The following is a 19,522-nucleotide window of genomic DNA, read 5'->3' as shown; positions in this document are numbered from 1 at the left end:
TGCCCTCTGAGGTGATTATTCTGAGAAAGATGAAGAATCCCATTGGCATTGAGCATGCTCAAACCATTCAAAGCCTTATACACCTCTATCAGATCACCTCGCCGGTGCCTAGTCTCCAGACTGTAATTTGCAAAACTTAAGCCTTTCTTCGTAAGAGCAACCCTTTGTTCCATTCACTAATCTTGTTGCCCTTCTCTGTACCCGTTCCAGCAGCTCTACATCCTTCTTGAAATGAGGCCTCCAGACCTGTATACAGTACTCAAGATGTGGCCTAACCATTGCCTTATACAAGGGAATAATCACCTCCTTATCCCTGCTAGAAAAATTCCTGTATATCATTGACAAGACACCATGAGCTACTCTTGCAGCTCGTCTGCACTGCTCAGAGAACTTCATATCTCCCTGCACAATTACCCCCAGGTCCTTTTCATTCTCCACCACTGTCAGTGTAGTACCGCAGAGTTGATACGTTGCTCTGGGGTTACTGTTTCCCATATGTAGTACTTTACATTTGTCAATGTTAAACTTCATTTGCCACCTCTCAGCCCATCTGTTCAACCTTTCCAGATCCTGTTGCAGCAGCATAGCGTCAGTAGTGTCCTTAACGACCCTGCCAACCTTTGTATCATCTGCAAACTTGGACATTAAACTTGATATCCCATCATCAATATCATTCATAAACACCGAAAACAACAACGGACCCAACACTGAACCTTGAGGAACTCCACTAATGAGCAGTGTCCATTGATTACCACTCTCTGTCTTCTGCCACTCAACCATCCCCTTATCCATAGCAGCAATTTGCCTCCAATGCCACACTGCTCCAATTTGTGCAGCAGTCTTCCATGTGCAACAGTATCAAAAGCCTTTCTAAGATCCAAATATATAATATCAAAGTTATTCCCTGCATCCAGTTCTTTTGTGACTACATCATAGTATCCAATCAAATTGGTCAGGCAAGACCTGCCCTTAACAAAACCATGCTGCGTCTGAGCTATAACTGAATTCTTGTCTAGATGATCCTGCAGTGCTTCTTTAACCAGTGCCTCCATTAATTTACCTGGAACAGAAGTTAAACTAACAGGTCTATAATTACTTGTGTCAGCCTTTGATCCTCCTTTGTGAATTGGGGGTTACATTTGCACATCTCCAGTCTATGGGTACCTCCCCTGAGTCCAAAGAAGCTCTCATAATTATGGCTAGGGGTTTGCATACTTCCTTTGCTGCCTCCTTTAATATAACTGGATAGATCCCATCCACCCCAGGTGCCTTTTTTATGTTTATCCTCAACAATCTCTCCTCCACTTTCCTCTCAGTTATTACAAAATCATCCAGCTCACTGCCAATGTTTACTTTACCTACATCATTCTCCTTCCTGAATAACTCCTCATGCGTGAATGTAGATGCAAAATACTCGTTTAGATTGTTAGCCACCTGAGCAGGATCCTCAACTGTTAAACCATCAATATCCAGTGGACCAATCTGATTCATCCCTTTCCTTCTCGAGTTCAAGTATGTAAAGAACTCTTTTCTGTTTTTCTTTGCATCCTTTGCCAAGGATTTTTCGTAGTCTGCCTTTGCCTGCCTAATCTCCTTTGTGACTTGGTTACAGACCAACTTATATCTATCATAGGCTTCCATGTCACCCATTAATTTATATGTATCCCATGCATTTTTCTTCTCTGCCACATGTCTCATTAGTTCATCTGACAACCATTTAGGCCTAAACCTTGAACAATATTTCTTAGTTGGTATGTAAAGCCTGGTAGCCTCCAAGATTAGTTCCTTGAATGCTTCCCATTTTGAGTTTGCTGTTGGTAACATCATCAGTTGGTCCCACTGTATAGAATTTAAATACTGTCTCAGACCATCATAGTCGCCTTTACGAAAACAAAAACCCTTCCCTTTACCTCTGATGGTAGTTACCTCCTTGAGTAAATCCCACTTCAACACACTGTGATCACTGCCACCTAGTGGTTCATTTATCTGCAGGTTCTTAATGCATGAAGTCACTACTGATAATCAGATCAAGAGTATTGTTCCCTCTTGTTGCCTCACGAACATGCTGATGTAGAAAACAATCATCCAATAAATCCACAAAAGCCTTGCTAGTGTGCGAGTGACCAACCCACAAATTCCAGTCAATATCTGGGAAATTAAAATCCCCCATTATAAGACTCTCTGATTTACTGGCCCACTCTATTTCCCTGTACAATATCTTATTATACTCATCAGAGTCATTAGGCCTATAGCACACTCCTACTCTCAATTTTGATTTCCCTATGCTTATGTCACACCAAACTGACTCGGCACTGCCCTGTCCATCGATGTCGACTGGCTTCACTTCCTTGGACTTTATGTGTTTCTTAATTAATAGCATAACCCCTCCTCCCCTCCTGTCCTGTCTATCCTTTCTATACACATTGTATTCCCCAAATTCCAGTTCCGCATTACTTATATCTGTGTGACACCACGTCTCTGATATCCCAACAATATCTGCCTTTGATGTTTTGAGCAATACCTCAAATTCATCAAATTTATTTACCAAACTCCTAGCATTGGTGTACACGCAGGTATACATGCACCTGTTTCTATTCTTAGCTACCCTAACACAACCCATGTGTTTACTTGTAACGCAATGACTACCAGCAGTCTCTGAAATATCCTGCATCTTGTTTTTCAGACTTCTGCTCATTTCAATAGAAGCAGTGCAAGAATCACTTCCACCTCTGCCAGTGGCTACTGTTAATCTATTAGTCCTTGTATCCCCCCCAACTAGCAGTTTTCCGACCCACCTAACACTGCCTCGACAGCATCAGCAAAAATTCTTGCACCCTTTCTATTTAAGTGTATCCCATCCCTGTAGAAGCAATCTCTCCTGTTAACAAGTACAGTCCAGGCTGAAAAAAATTTTACCCCTTGAGCCTTGCACAATCCCTCCAGGGCCGAATTGATCGACAAGGCTCTCATCATATACTCCCTCCTATCGTGTCTGGGCAGAATTGCAGACACTTTGATATATATATATATATATCAAAGATATATATATATATATCTTTGAGGTTGGGTACTTACACACCCAGCTTGCCTAGTATCCTTTAAACTCTTTTCCTTCTCTTTACATCTTTCTACTTCCTGATCTTCGTTTTTCCGTCCGTTGAACTATTAGTGTAATACGAGGGTGATTCGGACATTCTCACTTTTCTTATTCTCACTATCTTCGCCTCTATATTTTTAACTTCTTTTCCCTCCCCTACCTTGCATTGCTTCCTTTTTCTATACCGCTATCTTGTTATTCATTATTATTTAACTTACATACTTTTGATTTAAATTTACGTTCTTACACACTTAATTTACTAAACACACTGCGTTTGCGTTCTTACATACTATCGACTCAATTTATTTCTAAATACACTACGTTACATAATTTATTAATCTAAATACACTGCGTTGGGGCTACCACACTCATGTTTCTGGAGTTTTAAAAATTTTTAAAAAATTATTTTTATATCCATTTTTTTTTTTATATCTATTTAATTTTTTATATCCATTTCATTTCTACAGCTTCTCCATCAGCATGAGTTTGCATAGAAACACAGTGTTTGGTACATGATCAGGTGTAGCCCCCTGATGAAATACCTGATCTATGTACCAATTTTTAATTTTTAATTCTTTAATTTTTATTTTATAATTTTAATTTTTATTTTATAATTTTTATCTCCATTACCCTCCCCTCTTTTTCTTTCAGCTTTTGTACATATGATTGGCCTATTAATTCGGCATTAATTCAGATTTAATTCTACTTAATTTTATATAGGTTCTTAACATTCTTTTTTTCTTTAACTAGGCTCGGCATTTTGTGTTTAATAACTTCTCCATCTATATTTATTTTTATTTTAATTTATTTTTATTTTTTTATTTTACTTTCATCGATGACACTTATTTATATACATGTATCCTGTTTTGCTGCTTTGCGCATTCAGGTACACGTACTGTTTTTCCTGTTTTTCCTTTTTTTCCACTTCTTCGTTTTCATATTTCATATATATATATACACACACAGAGAGAATCGGATCAAACAGGCAGAAAATTGAGTAGGGGTGCCGCAAAATAAAATAAATTACTTAAGGGTGGCGTTATTAAAAAAAAAAGGTTGAAAACCACTGCCCTAGAGAATAATAATGACTGGGAGCTGTTAAGGGATTCAAGGCTCTAGTAACCTCCCAAGTGATGCACTCCCAATTCAGGGCCCAGAGCAGAATAACCAGTGAAACTGCTCTGGTTCAGAAGGACTTAGTTCTATTAGGAAACTCCATTGTCAGGAATACAGGAAATAATTTTTGTAATACGGATGGGTGGACTAGAACCAGGGTATGTCTGCCGTGAGAAACAATTAATGATATCACCAAAAGATTGTCATACTCATGTGGGGAATAATGATATTAAACACACGCAACCTGACGATCTGTTACACAACTATAGGACAAGCAAAAAAATTCCGCAAGTTATGTCATAATTTCTGCAATTCTGCCCAGGCACAATAGGAGTGATTATAAGCTGCAAGCCCTGTGGATTAACTCAAGACTTGAAGGACTCTGCAATGAATTTGGGGGAAATTTTTATCAATTTGGCCTGCACTTGTAAGTAAAGGAATGAATTTTGTAAAGATGGAATATATTTAAACAAAAGGTGTTGCAAGAGATTTGCCAGTATCATTGAGGTTACCTTAAAGGTTTGGGGAGACAAAGGTAATATAGATAGGAATTTATCTGATGATATTGGTCAAAGTAACGCTTGCACATACCTCAAGAGTTCTTGTTTGTTACTGCAACAGATCATATCATATTAGCAAGATGTTCTGAGGGACAGGGCATCTTGCTAATATGATCTGTTGTAGTACAGAAATGTTTCAACCAAGCAAGTAGCTAACACCAGGGAAGCAAGCTTAAATAACTTCAAGGAGTGTGTCAGGTAGTTAACTATACAAGAACACTAAGTCTACACTAATTGTTTACACAGTAATATCAGAAGTGTCATCAATAATATGAATGAATTCGAACTGATGGTTAGGACAAGTAACGCCGATGTAACAGAGCTTATGGAAATGTGGTGCCACCCAGAGATAGGGGATGATGAGTTTCAGTATGGTATGTAAAATGTATTTCGGAAGGAATAGGCTCATGCTTCTTATCAAAAGCAGCTCGAGCACGAAAAAAGCTTTCCTGGATTCAAATGTTTTAGCATTAGCATTAGTAGAGGCATATGATGCAAGAAAGCAAGCTTATTCAGCATCAGCCAAAAAAAAAAAAAAAAAAAAAAAAAACACATCACTCCCATTTCACCCCTCCGTTCGTTCGAAATACCTGTCCAGTTGAGCCTTAAATTTGTTTAGGCTATCAACTTCAACAACAAATGACGGAAGTCGGTTCCACCAACCAACCACCCGCTGGCCAAAGGCAAATTTCCACACATCTATCCGACATCCGTCCTTCCTCAATTTGAATTTATGCCCTCTGAGGTGATTATTCTGAGCAAGAGGAAGAATCCCATTGGCATTGAGCATGCTCAAACCATTCAAAGCCTTATACACCTCTATCAGATCACCTCGCCGGTGCCTAGTCTCCAGACTCTATAATTTGCAAAACGTAAGCCTTTCTTCGTAAGAGCAACCCTTTGTTCCATTCACTAATCTTGTTGCCCTTCTCTGTACCCGTTCCAGCAGCTCTACATCCTTCTTGAACTGAGGCTTCCAGACCTGTATACAGTACTCAAGATGTGGCCTAACCATTGCCTTATACAAGGGAATAATCACCTCCTTATCCCTGCTAGAAAAATTCCTGTATATCATTGACAAGACACCATGAGCTACTCTTGCAGCTCGTCTGCACTGCTCAGAGAACTTCATATCTGCCTGCACAATTACCCCCGGGTCCTTTTCATGCTCCACCACTGTCAGTGTAGTACCGCAGAGTTGATACGTTGCTCTGGGGTTACTGTTTCCCATATGTAGTACTTTACATTTGTCAATGTTAAACTTCATTTGCCACTAGCACAAAATCCATATGACGTGAGATAGTTGGAAGCAAAGGTATAATGAGAGTGGGAGCAATCTACAGGCCAGGTGACTGTGAAGATTATGATGAGAGCCTCTGCATGCAAATGGAATGGGCAAGTAAGCATGAATGTCTTATTATGGGAGATTTTAATTTGTCTCTAACTGAATGGAGCAAATGGGAAGAAAATTCGACATGGTGGACAAAATTTTTAAATCAACTAAATGATTGCTATTTGAATCAACATTTCAGAAAAAGTACTAGGAAAATGAATATTCTAGACCTGATCATCACTAATGAATCAGATGACATAACAAACATGACACGACAGTACAAGAACAGGAAGTGATCATGGAGTTCTACGGTGGTCAATGAAGACAGAGGTAGCAGTAGTTAAAGGGAAAGGAATGGGTTATAATTTCAAGAAAGGAAATTATGACGGCTTAAGGTGCTACATATTAAGGATCATCTAGACAAGACTGCAGCAATAATTCAGACAGCAGGGGTTTGTTAAGGGAAAGTCTTGTCTGACAAATCTGATTGGTTATTATGTGGTTACAAAGGAACTGGATACAAAAAATAATTTTGATATCATATACTTGGATTTCAGATAAGCTTTTGACACTGTTGGGCATGGAAGACTACTGTACAAATTGGAGCAGAATGGTATTAAGGATAAGTTGCTACAATGGATAAAAGGATGGTTGAGTGGGAGAACACAGAGAGTGGTAATCAATGGGTGCTGCTCTTCGTGGACTAATGTTATTAGTGGAGTCCCACAGGGTTCGGTGTTAGGTCCACTGTTGTTTTGTATATTTATCAATGATATTGATGAAGGTATATCAGGCTTAGTGTCAAACTTTGCATATGATACAAAGGTTGGCAGGCAGGGTTGTTAATGACAGTAATGGCAGTGTGCTACTGCAACAGGATCTAGAAAATTTGGGCAGATGGACTGAGGAGTGACAACTAAAGTTTAATATTGGCAAATGCAAAGTACTGCATATGAGTAGAAGTAAACCCAGAGAAATGTACCAATGTGTGGTACTACACTTAGGGTGGTAGAAAATGAAAAAGACTTGGAAGTAATTCTGCAGTCAGATATGAAGTTTTCTGAGCAATGCAGAGAGGCTGCAAGAGCAGATCATGGGGTTTTGTCAATGATAAAAAGGAATTTTGCTGGCAGGGAAAAGGAGGTGTTATCCCTTTGTATAAGGCAATCGTCAGGCCATGCCTTGAGTACTGCATACAGGTCCGGAGGCCTCATTTTAGGAAGGATATACATTTGTACAGAGAAGGGCAACAAGATTGGTGAGTGGAATGAAGCGATCCTCTTACCAAGAGAGGCTTAAGTTCTGCAAATTGCAAATGGCTGGAGACTAGGCACCTGCAAGGTGATCTGACTGAGGTGTACAAGGCCCTGAATGGGTTAAGCATGCTGAATTCTGATGGAATTCTTCTGCTTGCTCAGATTACGAACCTAAGGTGGCATAAATTCAAACTGAGGAAAGACAGTTCTAGAATAGTTGTATGGAAATTTGCTTTTAGCCAGCAGGTGGTTAATTGCTGAAACAAACTTCCATATGTTGTTGTGAAAGTCGATAGTGTAAATAAATTCAAGGAGGTACTGGACAAAATTTTAGAGGGAATGGCTGTGTGAAGTTTTTTTTTGGCTGGCACTACATAAGCTCATATGCTTCCTTGCTTTTTTCACATGCCTCCATTACTATTACTATCACCACCAAGCACAGCTTCTTCAGAGTGACCTAGATAAACTTCAAGGATGGTCAGAAAGTGGCAGCTATGATTTAATCCACCAAAGTACAAGGTTTTATACCTGGGGAACAGTAACCACAAAATAACTTATGCACTTGGTGAAGTTGAACTAAACTCAATAGAGAAAGAAAGGGATTTGGGAGTTATAATAGTCAGACGTGAAGTTCTCCAAGCATTGTAGACAGGTTGCAAGGAAGGCCCATGGTGTCCATTGATGATTTATCAAACATTTGCTAGTAAGGATAAGGATGTTCTAATCCCATTATATAAGGCTATTGTTAAATCATACTTGGAATACTGTTTTCAAGTATGGAGACTGCACAAAAAAAGACATCAAGCTTCTTGAAAGGGTCCAAAGATGGTTAACTCGCCTGATGAGATCGGCAAAATGATGTCCATATATGGGTTGCACAGCTTGGAAACCAGGGACTATAGAGGAGACTTGATTGAGGTGTTTAAGGCTCTGAGAGGCAAAAGTAATATGAATGACAATCAAATTTTCACAGTTATAACTTATTCTAGAACTAGGGGCCATAAATTCAAGTAACAGAGGATGATGTTTAGACTGGATCGCACAAAGTTTTATTTTAGCCAGCAAGTTATAAATTACTGGAATAAGTTACTACATGGGTGGTAGAGGCTGACAGTTTGGGGAAATTCAAAGGTAAGCTGGATAGTTACCTACGGGAGGAGGGAAATGCATTGGTTGTCTATTTCCTTTTCTTTTATTATTATTATTTTACTCTTTTGGTTGGTGCAGAATAAAGCCTTAGGCTTCCTTGCATCAATGGTCATTACTAATACTATATAATTTAGTTCTTGATTACTGCTGCTGAAAATTCTAAGAATTAATAGTGCCCCAACCAGTACATGTAATCATGGCAAATGCATTGTCACTAATCTTAATGGGAGTATTTAAATTTTAATCCTACTTATACAGGGTTATTCAAAATGAAGTCCGGTGTTTCAAACAATTCCTGTACACACACGAGCAGACATAAGAAGAAAGAAATATTTCCAGAATGCAAGTACAGTAAACCCCTGCTATTCGTGGGGGTTACATTCCTGAGAAATGCTGCGAATACCGAAAACGCGAATACTGAGTTATGGCTCCCATAGTAATAAAGGGATTCCGTTCCAAAGTATGAAATATATAAGAAAAACTAGTCTAAAATTTTGTCTATGTATGTATTATATGTACCTTCATAATATGACTATGGACATAGACAGTACATAGTGAAATGCAAGCATATGGCATCGAAATGAAAATAAGAAACAATTTAATATTAAATGTAATATTTATTAGAAATTTCAAACAGATCTTTCAAACCAGCGCCTTTGCTAGCTAAAAAACTTATCCCGCCAGTGCTATCACCAGTTTCCCTAAAGTGTTGATAAAGGAGTTTTGCCTTTTCATGAATGATGAGTGAACTTAACGGAATTTTATTTTGAGTTCGGTCTTCTATCCACAGATTTAAAGCTTTTTCCATTTTTTCATCACGAGTTACAGAGCAAATTTTTGAAGCAATTAGCACGTTTTCACGGAAACTACAGCGGATTTTTTCTTCCGATTTCTTGATTGATCTTACCGTTGACTCATTGATTTTATAATGTTTTGCCACCGAGGAGACACTATCACCATTAGAAATTTTATCTAATAACTCAATTTTATTCGCTAATGTCATCACCTTCTTTGATCTTTTCACATTTCTCTTGTTATTTGTAGCCATATTTTTGTACGGGTTAGAAAGAACTTGTCCACAATAAAGTCACTTTCTTCAGTTAACATACTCGAAAAAGTCTGTTTTACACTGCAAAACGGTAGATTTATCACTTTTGTAAGCATATCAATTTATAAGTTGATAAATTTATTCAATTTATAAACATATAAATTAAAAGCAAACGACGAAACCTTCCATGACAAGGCACCTCCGTAGCCAGGTGGGCAGTGCGTAGCACACGCTTCTTGATTAGACTGGGGTTTGAGCCCGTGACCACCAAATATGGAGGATGTGGAAAGGTCAGGGAATGACCACCACATATCCCCGGAGCAATATGGCCTTAGTTGCTAATGCTCCTAAAAACCAAATAACAAACAACAAACAAACTTCCATGACAAGTGCATAACACATACTGAACAAGGATTAGTGAGAAACATCCATGCTCGTGATTTTGTGACCCCTCTCCTCCACCCACTGAGTGCTGTTTTGATTGGGAAAGATAATTTTAGCCACGTCCATGTTTTTTATGGCGGAAAATGTTCACGGCACTTTAAAATTCACATTTTTTAGGTTTCATTTTATATTAAATCAGCAACCGCGAATAGTGGGGATTTACTGTATAGTAATGAAGTTTTTTTACATACCTCATAAATGTTCAATATGAGAGCCTTTAGTGATCCGGCAGACATCAACTCGGAAAAGGAATTCTTCCCACACACAGCTTAGTAAGTCAGGAGTGATGCTGTCAATGGTTTTGGTGATCCGATCTTTCAGTTCTGGTATAGTCGCAGGTAAGGGAGGCATTGCACAACAGTAACAGATTTACTTACATGAAACTTCAACACAGTAAAAGGTTTCTCATTACATTCCGAAGCCATGTCGCAACAGAGCAGAACTGGCGTCACAGGCAAACGAACGACTGCACGGCGGTATGCTTCCAATGCCATCTGGTGGTTAGCTGTGCAGCACACCGAACATCGTGAGCGTGGGAACGAAACTTGAGATATTATGCGTTCTTTCGAGATGGCTACAAATGATTATGATACATGCGCTTTCCCAAAAAAAAAAATTCTGAAACCCCGGACTTCATTTTGAATAACCCTGTATTTGTGCACCATCCTGATTAGAAACTTTCTAATAATTTCTGGGACTATAAAAAATAATGCATTTGTCTGTTGGTTTGTTTTAGAAACTTTTATTTAGAATAAAACATCTTTTAACTATAATAGACCAACAATCCATTAGATAAGTGGCATGGTAAAATAACCCAGAGAGCAATACTTTAAATTATTTCAGTTATAACAGGTGCTCAAATTTATATAAATACCTAGTTATTTTTCAAAAAACTTATATATTACATGTAGCAAATATTACATATACTTACATGTTATTTACAGAATAAAATATATATTATAGAGATGAATAAACACTATAACAGTAAGAAAAGAATAAAATATTAATCATCTTTTCAATGCTATTTATTCTTGAAATAAAAAGATAAAATTTTTCTTTTGAGATAGATTTATAACTTTTCATCAAAACTTACTTTTATTTGGTTTAAACATAAATTTTGGCAGGTATTGTATCTTGTTCTTGTTCTAAGTATTTTATTAAGTAATCAGCTGCATTTTCTGTGAGTTGCAATCGGAGAGCTGGCAAGGGCACAGGGTTATTTTTAATTTTTAGTCAAATTAGAAATTATTTCTTCAACAGTAATTTCTTGATTTTCTTCTTTTTTGAGCCAATCTTTAGCACCAGATTCATCTACACCTTCATTTGCTCAATTATATTTAAAATATGACATTCTGTTATGTCATGTTCAGTTGTTGACTACGGGTCATGTGCATTTAACAGTTCTGTCACAGTCAGCCACATTATCTGCCAAGATTTTGAAAATGTAATGGGTCATATTTAGTCCCAGAATTCGGCTAGCTCATAAACATCTTCGACATTTGCATAATTCAAGGATTCAGTTATATCTTTTGATTGTTACAAAACATGAACATTGAACCTGTAGCTTCTTTTTAATATTTTTTAAAACCTGATGTGGCTAAAAAATTCTCAAAAAAAAAAAAAAAAACAGCTAGCTAAAGGCACTCACATTTGGAGGGAGGGAGGGAGGGGAAATAAATATTTAATATCATGTTCTTGGAGATTAAAAGAATTTGCTGGAGCTTTATCAATTAAAATGGAGAAAATTTTGTCTATTAAGGAATTCCTTTACTTTATGAACAAACTGGTTTAGGGTACGTTCTGGAAAAAAAGGTAGAAATTTAGGCTAACAATTCACCTTCATCAAATCTTTTCAGTGCTTCCAACTTCCTCTCAATAGGTACCAAATGTCTCTTCCTCTTTGTTCATTTGCTATTGTGATGTTCACTGTTTAAGTGTCTAAAGGAATAATAAATGATTAATTTTTCAAAAAAATATATAATAAGGGAGATAACTGATTATTCAAGGTTGAAGAATTAAAAGTATTCAAATGTTGTATTACTATTACATTTTAATGTGGTTTTACTATCTTTTATCTTACTACATTGTTTTAAAATGTCATTATATTATAAAAAAATATATCATAAATTGTTTGATACTAATTAGATGCACTTTAATAAATAAGTTAAATTTTGTATAATTATGTTAAATTTTATTTATATTTAACATTGCTATTACATTTCAGTGTGGTACATTTTAAAATGTAAATGTGGTATATTTACATTTTAATTGTATTACTATTAAATTTTGATGTGGTTTTACTATCTTTTATCTTATGTTAAAAGGTCATTCTATTATAGAAAAAATTTCTTTACAATAAATTGTTTGATACTAATAGGATGCACTATAACAACATAACTAAGTTAAATTTTATTTATAATTATTCTCCTTTGTATTTGCAGCAATTTCAACATCATGCATTATACTTTTTTATGAATAAACATCTATTTTTTATTACTTTCCATCTGATAAACCACATTATGATTAAAAGTTACCAGCCAGATAACCTGACACATTTCATAGCTGAGGATTGCATAAATGGGGACGGGTTGTACTGTATGCCCAAATAATATTAAGAAATATCATTTGAACATAAGTGTAAAAGTTTTATTCTGTATCATTAATAAATTACTTACACATTTTGTATATGTGATGAAATCTAATCAAATACATGTGATGTGATGAAATCAAATCTTGAGTTTTTTTATTATTATTATTAACCATATACTGCAAGGAAAACTGAGGCTTATGCTGCACCAGCCAAATCAAAATTCTGAATTACCCCGAGAGAGAGAGAAGTGGAAGGGAATCACCAAGAAAGAGAAGAATGATGATATTCAGCTCAGGACGCTGGGTGTGCCAAGCCCATACTCACCAGATGCAAGTTCATTACAAAAGTATTAATCCAATTTATATTTAACAACTTTCATCACCTGAAAAATTGAATAAGGTTAAATGAAAATCGGATAATTTTCTTATTTATTGTTTGTAAAGATATTTTTTCAGTTTAAGCTTATTTCCAAGATTCATAATATATTCCATACAATAATACTACTGACCTCCAAAAAAATTTAGAAAATATAATGCTTTCACCTATATATGAGGAAAACAAGCAATTAATAAACAGCAAAGTGAATTTGTCTATTGTCACTACAGGTCACTGTTGAAAAAAAGCCGTGAATTAGGGTTGAATTTGAAAGTGTCTGCAATTCTGCCCAGACATGATAGGAGGAAGTATATGATGGGAGCCTTGTTGATCAATTCAGCCCTAGAAAGATTGTGCAAGGCTCAAGGGGTAGAATTTTTTCAGCATGGTCTGTACTTGTTAACAGGAGAGACTGCTTCTACAGGGATGGGATACACTTAAATAGAAAGGGTGCAAGAATATTTGCTGATGCTATCGAAGCAGTATTAGGTGGGTCGGAAAACTGCTAGCTTGGGGGGATACAAGGACTAATAGATTAACGGTAGCCACTGGCAGAAGTGAAAGTGATTCTTGCACTGCTTCTATTGGAATGAGCAGCAGCCTGGAAAACAAGATGCAGGGTATTTCAGAGACTGCTGGGAGTCATTGCAGTAAAAATAAAAACATGGGTTGTGTTAGGGTAGCTAAGAATAGGAACAGGTGCATGTATACTTGCATATACACCAATGCTAGGAGTTTGGTAAACAAATTTGATGAACTTGAGGTATTGCTCAAAATATCAAAGGCAGATAGGGTTTATATACCAACCAGATATTGCTGCAATATCAGAGACATGGTGTCACACAGATATATGGAATGCAGAACTGGAATTTAGTACAATGTGTACAAGAAGGATAGACAGGATAGGAAGGGAGGAGGAGTTATGCTATTAGTTAAGAAACACATAAAAATCCAAGGTTATTGTTATTTTTTTTTTTTTAGGAGCATTAGCAACTAAGGCCATATTGCTCTGGGATATGCGGTGGTCATTCCCTGACCTTTCCGCATCCTCCGTATTTGGTGGTGAGGGGCTCGAACCCCTGTCTAATCAAGAAGCGTGTGCTACGCAACTGCTGCTCCTTCCCACCTGGCTACGGAGGCGCCAAAAAAAAAAAAAAATTCAAGGAAGTGAAGCCAGTCGACATTGCTGGACAGTGCAGTGTCGAGTCAGTTTGGTGTGACACAAGCATTGGGAGATCAAAATTGAAAGTAGGAGTGTATTATAGGCCTAATGACTCTGATGAGTATAATAAGGAACTGTACAGGGAAATAGAGTGGGCCAGTAAATCAGAGAGTCTTATAATGGGGGATTTTAATTTCCCAGATACTGACTGAAATTTGTGGGTTGGTCACTCACACGCTAGAAACTTTTGTGGATTTATTGGATGATTGTTTTCTACATCAGCATGTTAGAGAGGCAACTAGAGGGAGTAATACTCTTGATCTGATTATCAGTAGTGATTGTTCATGCATTACAAATTTGCAGAAAAAGGAACCACTAGGTGGCAGTGATCACAGTATGCTGAAGTGGGATTTACTCAAAGAGGTAACTACCATCAGGGGCAAAGGGAAGGGTTTTTGCTTTTGTAAAGGCAACTACGGTGGTCTGAGATAGTATTTAAATTCTATATGGTGAGACCAACTGATGATGTTACCAACAGCAAATACAAAATGGGAAGCATTCAAAGATTTTTATCTGGGAAGCTACTAGGGTTTACATACCAACTAAGAAATATTGCTAAATGGATGTCAGATGTTAGGCCTAAACGGATTCAGATGAACTAATGAGACATATGGCAGAGAAGAAAAATGCATGGGATACATATAAATTAATGGGTGACATGGAAGCCTATGATAGATATAAGCTGGTCTGTAACCAAGTCACAAAGGAGATTGGGAAGGCAAAGGCAGATTATGAGAAATCTTTGACAAAGGATGTAAAGAAAAACAGCAAAGAGTTCTTTACCTATGTAAACTCTAAAGGAAAGGGATGAATCAGATTGGTCCACTGGATATTGATGATTCAACTGTTGATGATCCTGCTCGGGTGGCTAACAAACTAAATGAGTACTTTGCATCTACATTCACACATCAGGAGTTATTCAGGGAGAGAAATGCCAGAGGTGAATTAAACTCTGGCAGTGAGCTAGAGAATCTTGTAATAACTGAGAGGAAAGTGGAGGAGAAACTGTTGAAGATAGACATAAAAAAGGCACCCGGAGTGGATGGGATCTATCCAGTTATATTAAAGAAGGCAGCAAAGGAAGTAAGCAAACCCTTAGCCATAATTATGAGAGCTTCTTTGGACTCAGGGGAGGTACCCATGGACTGGAGATGTGCAAATGTGATCCCAATTCACAAAGGAGGATCAATGGCTGACACAAGTAATTATAGACCTGTGAGTTTAACTTCTGTTCCAGGAAAATTAATGGAGGCACTGGTTAAAGAAGACTAGAAAAGCCTTCAGTTATAGCTCGGATGCAGCATGGTTTTGTTAAGAAAAAGTCTTGCCTGACCAATTTGATTGGATACTATGATGTGGTCACAGAGGAACTGGAGGCAGGGAATAACTTTGATATCATATATTTGGATCTTAGAAAGACTTCTGATACTGTTGCACATGGAAGTCTGCTGAACAAATTGGAGCAGTGTGGCACTGGAGGCAAATTGCTGCTATGGATAAAGGGATGGTTGAGTGATGGATGATTTAAAAACTGAGAGTGGTAATCAATAGACACTGCTCATTGTGGACTAATGTTATTAGTGGAGTCCCTCAGAGTTCAGTGTTGGGTCCATTGTTGTTTTCTGTATTTATAAATGATATTGATGGTATATCAAGCTTAATGTCCAAGTTTGCAGACGATATGAAGGTTGGAAGGGTTGTTAAGGACACTAATGACAGTACACTGCTGTAACAGGATCCAGAAATGTTGAGCAGATGGGCTGAGAGGTGGCAAATGAAGTTTAACATTGACAAATTAAAGTACTACATAGATGAAGCAGTAACCCCAGAGTAATGTATCAACTCTGTGGTACTATACTGACAGTGGTAGAGAACGAAAAGGACCTGGGGATAATTGTGCATTCAGATATGAAGTTTTCTGAGCAGTGCAGACAGTCTGCAAGAGTAGCTCATGGTGTCTTGTCAATGATATACAGGAATTTTTCTAGCAGGCATAAGGAGGTGATTATCCCCTTGTATAAGGAAATGGTCAGGCCACACCTTGAGTATTGTATACAGGTCTGGAGGCCTCATTTTAAGTAGGATGTAGAGCTGTTGGAATGAGTACAGAGAAGGGCAACAAGATTAGTGAATGGAACAAAGAGTTGCTCTTACGAAGAAAGGCTTAAATTTTGCATATTAGTGTCTGGAGACTAGGCACTTGCAAGGTGATCTGACTGAGGTGTATAAAGCCTTGAATGGTTTGAGCATGCTCAATGCTGATGAGATTGTTCCTCTTGCTCAGATCAGTCACCTGAGAGGGAATAAATTCAAATTGAGGAAAGACACTTGTAGGACAGATGTGTGGAAGTTTGCCTTTAGCCAGTGGGTAGTTGGTCGGTGGAACAGACTTCTATCCTTTGTTGTGGAAATTGATAGCCTAAATAAATTAAGGCTGAGTTGGACAGGTATTTGGAATGAACGGATGGGTGAAATGGGTTCGTTTTTTTTTTTTTTTTTTTTTTTGGCTGATGCTGCATAAGCTTGCTTTCTTGCACCATATGCATTTACTAATGCTAATGTTACAGATATCAAACCATCTTCAAAATAATCACCAAGCAAGCCTGAGATTTATGCTGCACCAGCCAAAAAAAATTTCTGAATTACCCCGAGAGAGAGAGAGAGAGGGAGGGAGGGAGAGAGAGAGAGTCAGAAGTAGAAGGGAATCACCAAGAAAGAGAAGAATAATGATATCCAACTCAGGACCCTGGGTGTTCCAAGCCCATACTCACCAGATGTGAGTCCCTAGGGTACCAAAAATGGATTGCCAAATACTGAATTTTTCTAAATTTTTGATGATCAGTTCAGCTGTACCAGAGCAAATCTGACATTTGACACAAAAATCCCCAGGGGCTCACATCTTGTGAGTATAGGCTTGACAAACCCAGGATCTGGAGCTGGATATAATCTTTCTTGCTTTCTTGGTGATTCCCTTCTACTTCTCTCCCTCTCTCAGAGTTATGCAGGATTTTTCTTTTATTTTGGCTGGTGCAGCATAAGCCTCTTTGCACCCTATGGCTAATAATAATAATAACTGCATGCTGGATTATGTTGTGAGGGTTTTTGCATCTTCAAAAATTTCTCCCTTCATAATAATCAGGGCCGTCGCCATCAGGTAAGGGAGTTTCTGCCCCTGAATGTCTGTGGGGGGGGAATTTCAATACCAGGGGCTCGAGAACGTTTTACCACGGCCCTGTGCTGGCTCTTTACAACAAAAATTTCATAAAATATACTGATCACGATCGGGGAGGTGATGTCATTTATAACCTGTACTTTTTATAGGTAATATACCTTGCTGCAATGCACATCACTGTGGAAAATAATCAATAAAATTTCTTTAACAAAAATAAAGTTTAAAGCCATAACTAGAATTGCAAATATGCACAGTAATAAGTATATAACTGAGAGCCAATTTTTCTCTACTTATGAAAAAAACCTGTAGCCACATATTTCCTAGTTCTTAAGCGTTTTACAAGAATATAAGGATTCCAGGTGATAGGTGGGAATGCTGCTATCATTTCAACTCTACTCTACATTTAGAGTTTAAGCAAAACTTATGTGTACTGTGCAACGGCCTTTTTTACTTACTCTGCATATCCTGAATTCCAAGGAAGTTTGGTTATATCGCGAGGGACTATAATCGGCCTAATTACATGGTCTGCCGACACTTGAACCTCATCATCTGTTGTCAACTGTAAAAAATGGGGTCTTGTATAACGAAACTTCAGGGGTGGTCTATCTAAAGGAACATCTCCATCACGAATTGCGGGAAGAGCTTCTAGTCCACCAACAACATTATATAACACGCTCTTCACTCGATTAAACATTGTGGCAAAAATATCATTAGATACTTGTCAGTGTTTTCTCGGAAGCAGCCATTTTGAAAATTGGCATAGCCTCGTCAGCAGTAATACTTTCGTAACGATGAATTTTTGTTAGACAGTTCAAATACATTTACATGTACAGTATTGTACTGTATTAGGGGTTATGGAGAACTATGGATTTCATAATTGGCTAAGTCTACGATCTGTAGATGTGGTACGATGTGCTAGTTCAGATATTCGCATTTTCATCCGGACAGAAAACAATGAATCGACCATCGAAGGCATACTATAACAATCATAACAGCATGCCTCCTATGATCGATTTCTATATATATATATATATATATATTGTACACGGTTGTACCAAAACTGTTGTGGGGATTACAAACAAGAGTGGTCCGAAGTAGGAACTAGAGCTCCCCACATGATCAAAATAATTTGGATTTTTTTTTTTTTTTTTTTTGCTATATGATGATTAAAGCTTTAGTATCCTATTTTACTTCGTTAGTCCCACTTTAGAAAATCCTGCGCTCGTACCTCTACACAGAGAACAAGAACAGTTGAGACGTCTTTAAAAATAAGTATTTAAGGATGATAGGCTACATATCCTGCATTAGTGGACGATTGCCTCTCTAAATGGTACCTAATCCCCATTTAGTCCTTAAATAGAGGACTTTTAGGGGCTGAACTTCGAAACTGGCCATTTGAAAATGGCTCTGAATCATCGACACCACTTAAGGAAGCTTTTTTGCCATTCAGGCTATTCAGAAGCGGAAGGAGGGGGAAACGAGAAAAAAATATTACGAGATGGCTCAATGGATCAACTGCACGCTTCAGCCCTTATCCCGTGCTCCTCCTATCAAAAATACTTGATGAAAACGAGAACTGTGCAATTTTCTCTAGGCGAAAACAGAGACTCTGATCATCAGCCTCATAGAAATAATCTGTAACTCGTCCCTCCCCCCCGAAAAAAACCCTGAGCTATGTACGGGTTCACAGGAAAAGAAAAAGAAACTCAATATACCAATAATGACTAACAATTGAAATAAAATTTTAAAAAAACTTATACGTTAATGTAAATATTAAATGTAGCATTCTAAATCATCAATGATTGCATGAGAATTTGAAAAAAGTAAGGCTGAAAAATATCATAACTCTCCGTGTCGAACGTACAACGTAGACTGTACAATTTTAAAAACCTTCATGTCTGATCATAAGTGGAACCGGCCTTCCTGTTTTATGCAGCATTGTGGTTATCTATTATCAGTACTTGACCTGCCATTATTCCTGCCAATAATTACTAATAAATGACAATAAATTTTTATATTTAACTACAGAAGGACAATAAATTTTTATATTTAACTACAGAATGACACCAAAATTGGTGTATATCTTGCATATACACCAATGCTGGAAGTATAGTAAATAAATTTAATGAATTTGGAATGCTACTGATCAAGGTATCAAAG

General features: G+C 37.4%; 1 protein-coding gene across 1 annotated transcript in view; it reads right to left on the bottom strand.

The window, feature by feature from the left end:
• The window catches only part of LOC150086789 (protein phosphatase 1H-like), a 178,691-nt gene extending 160,560 nt beyond the window's left edge, over nucleotides 1-18,131 (bottom strand). Inside the window, exon 1 of the mRNA XM_090372757.1 lies at nucleotides 17,818-18,131. Within this exon, the coding sequence (XP_090228883.1) occupies nucleotides 17,818-18,056 (239 nt within the window). The 5' untranslated portion in view covers nucleotides 18,057-18,131. The remainder of the gene's footprint in view (nucleotides 1-17,817) is intronic.
• Between the last annotated feature and the right edge of the window lie 1,391 nt (nucleotides 18,132-19,522).

This window comes from Mastigoproctus giganteus, chromosome 4 (assembly GCF_048544385.1).
Source record: "Mastigoproctus giganteus isolate SK-2022 chromosome 4, ASM4854438v1, whole genome shotgun sequence".
NCBI lineage: Eukaryota > Metazoa > Arthropoda > Arachnida > Uropygi > Thelyphonidae > Mastigoproctus > Mastigoproctus giganteus.
This window is presented reverse-complemented; position numbering and strand designations above follow the sequence as displayed.